At 37.5% G+C, this 9,638-nt stretch overlaps 1 protein-coding gene and 1 pseudogene across 1 annotated transcript; both read left to right on the forward strand.

Annotated features, from left to right (window-relative positions):
* Positions 1-2,155: 2,155 nt before the first annotated feature.
* LOC116136590 (putative B3 domain-containing protein At5g66980) lies at positions 2,156-2,715 on the forward strand. The gene is made up of 2 exons (XM_031422264.1): positions 2,156-2,533; positions 2,650-2,715. Exons 1-2 carry the CDS (start codon positions 2,156-2,158, stop codon positions 2,713-2,715), a joined length of 444 nt encoding a protein of 147 aa, XP_031278124.1.
* Positions 2,716-4,261: 1,546 nt separating this feature from the next.
* Positions 4,262-8,122, forward strand: LOC116136591 (annotated as a pseudogene).
* Positions 8,123-9,638: the final 1,516 nt, after the last annotated feature.

The following is a 9,638-nucleotide window of genomic DNA, read 5'->3' on the forward strand; positions in this document are numbered from 1 at the left end:
GAGGTTTGTATTTATCTTCTTTTATTTTTTTATATGTTGGGGTGTGGTAATTTATTTAATATTTAGAAATATAGTTCAGCAGTATTGTTGTTTTTTGGATTTTTAGCTTATATTCTCCGTGGTGGTTTAACGAACTAAATATTGAAGTCTTGTATCAATGTATGTGTTATGATTCTAGGGTTAATGAATAACTGATTCAGTGATGAAAACTTAGTGATAGATCAACAATTAAACTCATGACAGACAAAATAAAGACAAGTAGAGAACAAGACACAGCAAGATTATAGTGGTTCGGCTTTACAACCTACATCCACTCTCCAAGGCTCACACTAGGGATTTTATTATCAATCAAGAATGTACAGTGATTAGAACATAAGGTAAACCATTAAACAAGGAAAGAACACACCGATTAGAGAAAACCCTAATTGCTCAGCCCAAAACTCTCATCTGTTTTCTCTGGAAAAGCATGTGTTAAATAAGCAGGTTTTCCTCCTGGATCATCAGCCATCTGTCCTTGATTCTCCATAACAGAAATCTTGCTGGATCGATTCTGGAAGATTCTCCAAGATGAAGAGCTGTCCTCCAAACAGGCTGTCGAGCCAAACAGAAAAGAAAGAGAAATGAGGGTTGCTCGATAATCCGAAGACCTAATTAGATAAGTCTTTTAGGTTGGCCAAAACGACGTCGCATAATGGAAGTTTGACTTGGACACTTATGCTGACTTCCTCCGTGGCAAATCAGGAGCCACGTCACCACAGTATGTGTAGGCGTGCATGTGTAAGTTTATGGTGATTAGGAGTAGAGTATGTACAGAAGTGGCTGAGATTTTTATACTTTTTTCATAGTTTACATTGTAGAAGCAATAACCTTCTTTAGTTTGAAATTTTAATATATGCATTTTTCTTTAGAAGCAATAACCTTAGGTGATGCATTTAATGCGATCTTTCTTTGATTTCATTGAGCAGGTTCATAACAAACTATTGACACTTATAGCAATCATTTTAGAGTTTGGTACACTAATTTGGTATGTTGAACCACTTACATACTCTTCCATTATGAATATATCTTCTATTTAATCTCACTCACACCACATTAGAATTTGAACCTTCAAGGATTAAAATGATTATGTTTCATTTGCTTGGGCATTTGGACATAGTTTGGTTACGAGCTGCCTTGACCTATATATAAATATACATCCAAGTTATGTGTTTTACGGAGTACCATTATATATTGTTGTATTGTTTCGTTTTGGGACTGAAGTTGATTTTAGAGTTAGAACTTTTTCATTGCAGAAGGATTATGATAATTCATTATTTTATGTCATTAATAGAAATGTTTCTTTTTTTTGTTAATACTGTAGGCTTGTGATACTGCAGAACATTTTGGTTTTTCTCATTCTGAAACACAGAGAAAATGGCGCCCCACAGAACCAACAAGAGGTTGCCTAAATTCTTCAAGTTCTTCATCCCAAGGCTCAGCTCTGCCAGTTTGGTACTTTCATCTTCCTTTCTGCTCTTATAATCTGTGTTTTTCCTTTTTTTTTTCTTTAATTTCTTTTGGTTGGCACGATGAAATCCTCTCTCTGCATTTCTTGGTCGATTAATGGGAGAAACTTTGAGAGAGAGGGAGAAAGCTTAAACCTTTCTCAGAGCTTGCTTTTGAGAGAGCTTCATGTACTGTTGTTTTTAGCAAACAAACAGAATATATTTGGTTTTCCATATCCATGTGAGTCCTGTACATAAGTTTCGTTTCTTTTTCTCTTTGTTGTGATTTTCTAGAAAATTATTTGGGTTTGAAGCTAGTTTGATGTTTGTTCACTTTGGGCAGAATTTGTTCGGTTCATAAAATAGTATATATAACTCATTTAATATTCTTTTATGATTTGGGATTCGTTAAATTTTCATTCTACAACATTATTTGATGTTAATTAATTGTTTCATTTACATATATGCACAATTAAGTATGTGAAAGAGTAAAATTACTGAAGAAACAGATTTTAACAGTTTTCAATCGTCTTTTACATGTTATGATTGAAATTTAATGATGCAATTGATTTCTTCTGTAGAAAATCCCGGATGCTTGGGTACAACACTTGAATGCATTGCCAAAGAATGTTGTTCTTCAGAATCGAATCGGAAAAATTTGGCATATGAAAATGGAATATGCTGACAATAGGGTATATTTTGCAAATGGTGGGCAACAGTTTGTGAAAGACAATTCTTTAGTGTTTGGAGATTTTTTAGTTTTTCAATACAATGGTGACAATGGATTTAATGTTAAAATATTTGGGAAATCTGGCTGTGAGAAGAATGAAACTGGTCCTTATGTGGGCATTGATATAGAGGAGGAGGAAGAAGTGGAGGAACACGAAATTACTGATGTAGGTACTGATTTTGATGATGATCATGGTAGTGACAGTGAATATAATGTTGAAGAAGAACAGGAGGAGGAGGAGGAAGAAGAAGCACCAGAAGGAACAGCTACATTGAAGCAGAGAGGCAAAAGGATTTGTGAAAATGATGGTAAACATCAAGTATTTTTTTTTTTTTTTTTCAATTCAAAATAATTCTATGTTTATGTGTGAATGCCCTAGAAATATTTAATAGGATTTGTGCGAGATAAATGAAACCCATTGTTAATTTGATTTAGGAGAAGGATCCAAGAAAAGTGTCGGTGTCAAGGCAAGAACGTCTCAAGAACTTGACAATATCTTGACTAGAGAGGAAGTGAGAAAATATGTTCATCCTCGAAATCTCTACTTTGTGTCAAAGTTAAAACAAACTGGAAAAGTGCCGGTTTTTAGTTTGTTTTAGCTTTGACACAAAGTAGGGATTTCGAGGATGAACATATTTTCTCACTTTCTCTCTGGTCAAGACATTGTCAAGTTCTTAAGACGTTCTTGCCTTGACACCGGCACTTTTCTTGGATCCTTCTCCTGAATCAAATTAACAATGAGTTTCATTTATTTCAAACAAATCCTATTACATATTTCTAGGGCATTCACACATGCACATATAATTATTTTGAAATGAAAAAAAAATACTTGATGTTTACCATCATTTTCACAAATCGTTTTGCCTCTCTGATTCAATGTAGCTGTTCCTTCTGGTGCTTCTTCTTCCGTTTCCTCCTCCTCCTCTTCAACATTATGTTCATCCCTGAAGTGTTTGTATAACTGGGTACAAGAACCAACAAAATTGTAGTGTGACATGGGGCATGAGCATGGTGCATGGTGGCATGTCTTCGCATGATCAAGTTTCTTGCTAAAACTCGTCGTTTCTTTGCACCCGTACTTTGTGTTTTGACATTTTATTTTGATAGCTTCTAAAACTTTCTCAATTGCTCGACAACAGTTAATATCCAATAGGCAAACAACTGGAGGGACATTTGTTCATAATTTTGGTGCAGCAGGAAGAGCAAGCCATATGCCCATTTTTACACTGACATGCCCCAAGCATGGAAAAAGACGTCAGATTGTTATATTTGGACAAGGAATTGCTAGTGCAGGGAAGATTATCAAAAAGATTTCAGAACATAAATATACGTAAATGCTCAAGCATGCATGTCCATTATACGTACCTAATAATTTACATGCACTCTTATAACAGTATAGGATATGATAAAGAGTATGTAACACAGTTTCTTCACAAAAATTGTATATTTCACATTATAATAGAGAGCTTCCAGTATAACAATATCTTCTAGTAAGAGAAAATTTCATGCAACATAGAAGACAAGTACCCAGACTTTAGTCCTTGACACATATACACACATGTATTTATGCATATATGTATGTATGAATGTATACTAAACACAAACGATATTTGCAGAGCATAAAAAGAAATGAATGAATTAGTCAACTAATCACCTGGAAGCGTTTCATCAAATTACACGGCGTCAACTGGCTGTTGTTTGGAGGGTTCGAGCTTATCCTTCTGTTTCTTGTCGAGGAAATCTTTGATGTTGTAAATTAACGTTATGAAAAGGGTACAGTTGGGGCAATTCGTCTTATTTGTCATCTCCTTTTTAAGTTAAATTTTGATTAATTTTAATTATTAAAATCTAATATTTTAATATTAAAAGATTCATCAGTTTCTTCTCTTTTCAAATTTTTATAGTTTGGATTATGCTAGTTCTTTGTTCAATATTAGAATATAAATTTAAATAGTAAAATATTATTTTAAAATTACTGCAATTGGAAAAATAATTAAACCACTGGGTGGGAAAAAGTCAGCTACTCTAAAAATAAAAAACCCGAATATACGAAGAAGGACCTGATTCGTCGAGCTTTCTTTCCGGCAACAGATTTCAAGCACAAAGAAGAAGTGTTATGCGAGAGAGAGAGAGAAAGAAAGAGAAGTGGTGAATCAACAAGATTAGAGGAGAGAATTTGAAAGCAAGAGATGCGAAACCGAGACACTGATGCAAGGACTCCACCACCGGCAACAGCAACTAGCAGCGCTACTGTCCGTCGCTCTTTCCAAAGACGACTCCACTTCTTCTTCTTCTTCGACAATTTTTGCGACAGCAACGGTAACAGCCTCAACAACAGCAGCGGCAACTTCGATAGCAACAACAACAACAACCACCACAGCCAGTGGCGCCTCCAACTCAGAAGACGAGGACTCAGCTCGGCTTGGCGCCATCACCTCACTCCACCGCTTGATTATCTATCCTCCTAACTCTGTTGTCATCACTCACTCCGCTTCCTTCCTCTCCCAAGTCTTCTCTCAGCTTCTAACCGACAAGTAATATCTCTATCGTTCTCGCTCTGTTCTTTTATTTTAAGTTGTTGTGTAAATGATGGAATGATTGAGCATTATGATGGAATTTGACATCTGTGGTGCAATTTTATGAAAGTTTAGTTTATTTTCTGGTTTTGAATGTAATGCAGACGTAGATGAAAAAAATTTTTTTTTTGAAGTTTTAGTTGTTTGTTAGTTTGATGGAATTTGACATTAGATGCTTGATGTGTATGCTGTTGAAATTTTGGAGGCTTGAATTTTTTAATTTTGTGGAAACTGAGTTTATTATCTGATTGTGAATATAATGAAACAAGTGGCTTAGTTAATGCTGTTCTTGGCCTATGGAGATTGTAAGATTATATGTTTGGATGGAATTTGACATTTGACACTTAATTGTTTGCAAACCAAGTATGGTATTTGATTTTGAATGCAGTGAAATGTGTGGCTTAGTTAATGCAAGTTTATGACAATGGATGACTGGTCCTCAAGGAAAGAATTTTGAAATGGTTAAATGATATTGTGGTTATGAACGTACTTAAGATCATGTGTAGTTTTTGGGGATTAATTTTTTATGTATTATTTTTTGTTTTTTTTGTTTTTTTTTGAAGGTCATATGCAGTGAGGCAGTCTGCAGCAGTTGCTTATGTGCACTCTGTGCTGTGGTGTGTTCAATCCCATAGGATCAAATGGTTGGCAGAACTATGTTATGCTTGGCGAGTATGGTGGATCGGTTTATGGTTGGGCTTTGCCATTGCTTAGCATGTCAGTGTGGAGATGGGAACACTGTTGGCTTGGAGGATTACGTGAGTTTCTTAGTATTGGGGATGTTGGTGGGATTGAGAGATATGCTTTACCAATCCTCAAAGCATGCCAAGAACTTCTTGAGGATGAGAGAACTCCTTGAGTTTATTACACCGACTCTGGGGGTTTTAACTTTGATTTCGTTAAGTTTTAGATTCTTCCAACCTCATTTTCTGGACATTGTTGACCTTTCTTGGATGGGCATTGGTACCAGACCTTGCTGAATCAGATAGGTGTGTTATTATGGATAGTTTCTTGCAATTCAAAAGCACTGGGTGGATAGTTAGCAATTTTCGCTTGGACTTCTGTCTAAGTTCTTGGATGACATGGATGTGCTGCTTCAGGATGGGGTCATGGGACCCCACAACAATTTCGACGATTGCTTGCTCTGCTTTCTTGCTTTTCAACGGTACTGCAGTCCACTGCTTGGGTTGCTCGAAATGAATCTACTCGAAAAAATATGTGAACGAATTAGCAAAATGGTCCTTCGGTTGTTGGGATATATTCAATGGTTGGACGGAAGTTTGGTTGGTCAAAGGATTGGGGATTCATGGAAGTGCTTGACTCTTTGGCAGAAATATTACGCGAAAAGGTTTTCCACCTTTTATCCACTTGCGGTTGACGTTTTGTTTGAAAGTTTGCAACCTCTTGGAGCTGGGAAGATTACCTCCTTTCAAGTTCATGGGGTTTTGAAAACTAATCTTCAGCTATTATCTCTGCAGAAGTTTGGTCTTCTTCCATCATCTGTGCAAAAATTACTTCAATTTGCTGCACCTATATCTCAGCTGCGTTTGCATCCAAATCACTTAATAACAGGGAGTTCTGCTGCTACTTATATTTTCTTGCTTCAACATGGCAATAATGAAGTTGTTCAACAGGCAGTAAGCTCATTGATTGAAGAGCTGCAGTTGTTGAAGGGTATGCTTGGAAAAACTTTTGGTCGTGGAGATGAGGTTGATAGTGCCACAAATTTTAAATCCTATTCAAAACTTGAGTTGTTTGCATTTATTAAATTTGATTTGAAAGTTCTGTTAACCTGTGTTTTCGTTGGTGGGGGTATCAGTTTGATTGGTCAACCAGATGTTGCTGCCATATATCTAAAACGGTCAGAAAAATTGGTGTCCTTTATTATAGAGGAACTAAATCCTTTTGAATCAACTATTCAGGAATCTGTGGAATTGCAAATCAGTGTTATCAAAACATTGGAAAAGCTAACTGCAGCTGAATTCTTGAGCAATATTTCCTTATTAAACCAGAGTAGTGATAACGCTTCAGTGGATGGTGCTTCCAAGAAGGTCCTAAATGGTAGCGGTTTCAGGGATAGGTTTTCAGCTGCGATTGTTGATCATATGAAGAAGAACAAAGAGCTCATGGTGAAAGCTCTCAATTTTTCTTCTCCCCTTGGAGTTAAAGTAGCAGCCCTTGAATGGGTTAAAAAATTTTCTGAGAATCTTGTTTCTATTAATGAGAAACCAAATCTTAAGACTTATTTCTATGAAGCATTTGGATATGTTGGTATTTCTGGGAATATGGTTTTCTCAGTCTTGGAAGCTGCATCTGACAAGGAACCAAAAGTGAGGTCACATGTTGCATCAGTCTTGGAGCTACTTCTGCAAGCAAGACTCATACATCCCATGTATTTTTCCTCCATAGCTGAAGTGCTCCTGGAAAGAGTTGGTGATCCTGATATTGACATAAGGAGTGCATTTGTTAGGCTGTTTTCCCATGTCTTGCCAACAATGATGTACGCTTGTGGTCTAAATGATTCTGGAGTATGTGGCACATGTAGGCCTGGTTTTCTTACATTAAGCAATGGTTCCAACTTGCACTGGAAGCAAGTATTTGCCTTGAAGCCACTACACTGGCAACTTCACTCACAACAACTTGTTTCCATTTTGAGCTACATTTCGCAAAGATGGAAAGTGCCTCTTTCTTCTTGGATCCAGCGGCTCATTCATAGCTGTAAGAGTTCAAAAGACTACACTTCGGGTCAGTATGAGGAAACAGGAAACATTGGTGTCAATGACATATGGTTGGATATAAAAGTGGGTGAGGATATTCTGGAAAGAATTTTCTCAGTTAATAACCTGGCTGGTGCTTGGTGGGCTATACAGGATGCGGCCAGATATTGTATTGCTAAGCGCCTTAGGACTAATCTGGGTGGGCCAACCCAAACTTTTGCAGCATTAGAGCGAATGCTTTTGGACATTGCACATGTGCTACAACTTGATACTGAACAAATTGATGGAAACTTAAGTATAATAGGTTCTTCTGGTACTCATTTGTTACCAATGAGATTGCTTTTAGATTTTGTTGAGGCCCTCAAGAAAGATGTGTATAATGCCTATGAGGGATCTGCTGTTTTACCACCCGCTACTCGCCAAAGTTCATTGTTTTTTCGAGCAAACAAGAAAGTCTGTGAGGAGTGGTTTTCTCGCATGTGTGAACCGATGATGAATGCCGGATTGGCACTACAGTGTCATGATGCAACAATTCAGTGTTGTACTTTGCGTCTGCAGGAGCTTAGAAATCTTGTGGCTTCAGCTTTGAAGGACAAGTTATATTTGGAGTATTAATATTCGTTTTCTTGAACTTTTAATTCCTTGAGAAAGAACGAAAGAAAGAAAGAAAAAAAATATATTTCTGAATGTAATATCCCTACACTTGGTTTGAAGCTTAGCTTCTCATCAACAGAGGAGGTTCCACCTCCGGCAAACGGAGAGATGTCTGTCATATTAAAATCTGCACACATTTTCAGAACAATATTTTCTAAACTCAAGTCAGGATAATCCCGTCTCAGCCAATTTGAGAGTTTCAAGCATGCTTTGGCTTTCAAATAACATCACTAGAACCAGAAACCACTGATACAGAAGAAAGCATCAAAGGGCACACAAAGGACCAGAGTTTCACAAAAGCATCTTCATACTTATTTTGAGAATACAGTAGCAGGATTTCCTTATATTGCAAATTTGAGATCAAGAACTCATGGTATCTCTCCTCAGAGCAACTCAATAACTGATCTCTGAGATAGTTGTTTAGACGATTTGCCAACACTGTTTTTTTGTTTACAAGCCAAACTTTACAAATTCATACGGAGGTTCAAAGTAACCAATGAGGATGGTAAAATAGTTTGATAAACATGGAGAACCTTTAACGACGGACTACAATCTTGATGAACACTATTAATTACAGTTTTCATTGAGAGGACATATGAACTTAAAATTGACTGGTGTTGTTTGGATTTCGCTTGATTCCCTATAAACTTCTGGCCTTCTTCGAATGCAAAGATGCAGTGCAACTGGGTGGCATGCACTGCTGCCTCTGATAATCCATCAAGTGGCAGAACAGACAATATTTCATCCAGCATTGTCTTGGCCTTCTGCAATTCATGTGGCACTTTGTCTACCTTCCCCTCAGATAGAAGAAGCAATGCCTGTAAAAGCATTTGATCACTCCTTTGCAAGGCTAGTTTGGGATCAAGAGTGAGGTCGCTGCTACTTTTCGGTGTCAGATCCAGGCATGTCCAAGATGCCTGAAAATCACCCTCATCAAAATGGGCCAAGGCATGAATTGCGTTGATTTCATTGCCCGCTGTTGTTAAAGCACCAGAATAACTCTTCCCAGCATGCTTGGCACGAAGTGTTTGCAACTCTGATAGCCAGAATTCTGGAGATTTCCAATCAGATACAGCAGTGTAACTCTCAATGATACGTGCAATAGCAAACTGTACACCATCAGAACCCATAGAACTGAGCGACTCCTCAGTCTGTAACAAGTGAGCAAAGTGAGCAGCAGCCTTTTCATACCGGCCCTCGGCCTGATATATGAGCCCAGTGATCCATGAAAAGGGCCCAACTGCTCCACTGTGATTTAGAGACTGGTGTTCATCCACAAGCAAGGATGAGAAAGTCATTGAAACCCACTTTTGTAGGCCAAATAAAGCCTCTGAATCATGAGACTTACACAAAGCCAATGCCATGTGCTGTATAACCCGCAAGATGTCTCCAGAATATCTGCTCCGGAGATTATGAAGATTCTCAGTTACCTGTGCTTAGTAAAAACTGTGGAAACAGTCACTGAGATTGAATCTTT

The sequence above is a fragment of the Pistacia vera genome, unplaced genomic scaffold, assembly GCF_008641045.1.
Source record: "Pistacia vera cultivar Batoury unplaced genomic scaffold, PisVer_v2 Contig317, whole genome shotgun sequence".
In the NCBI taxonomy this organism is placed as follows: Eukaryota; Viridiplantae; Streptophyta; class Magnoliopsida; order Sapindales; family Anacardiaceae; genus Pistacia; species Pistacia vera.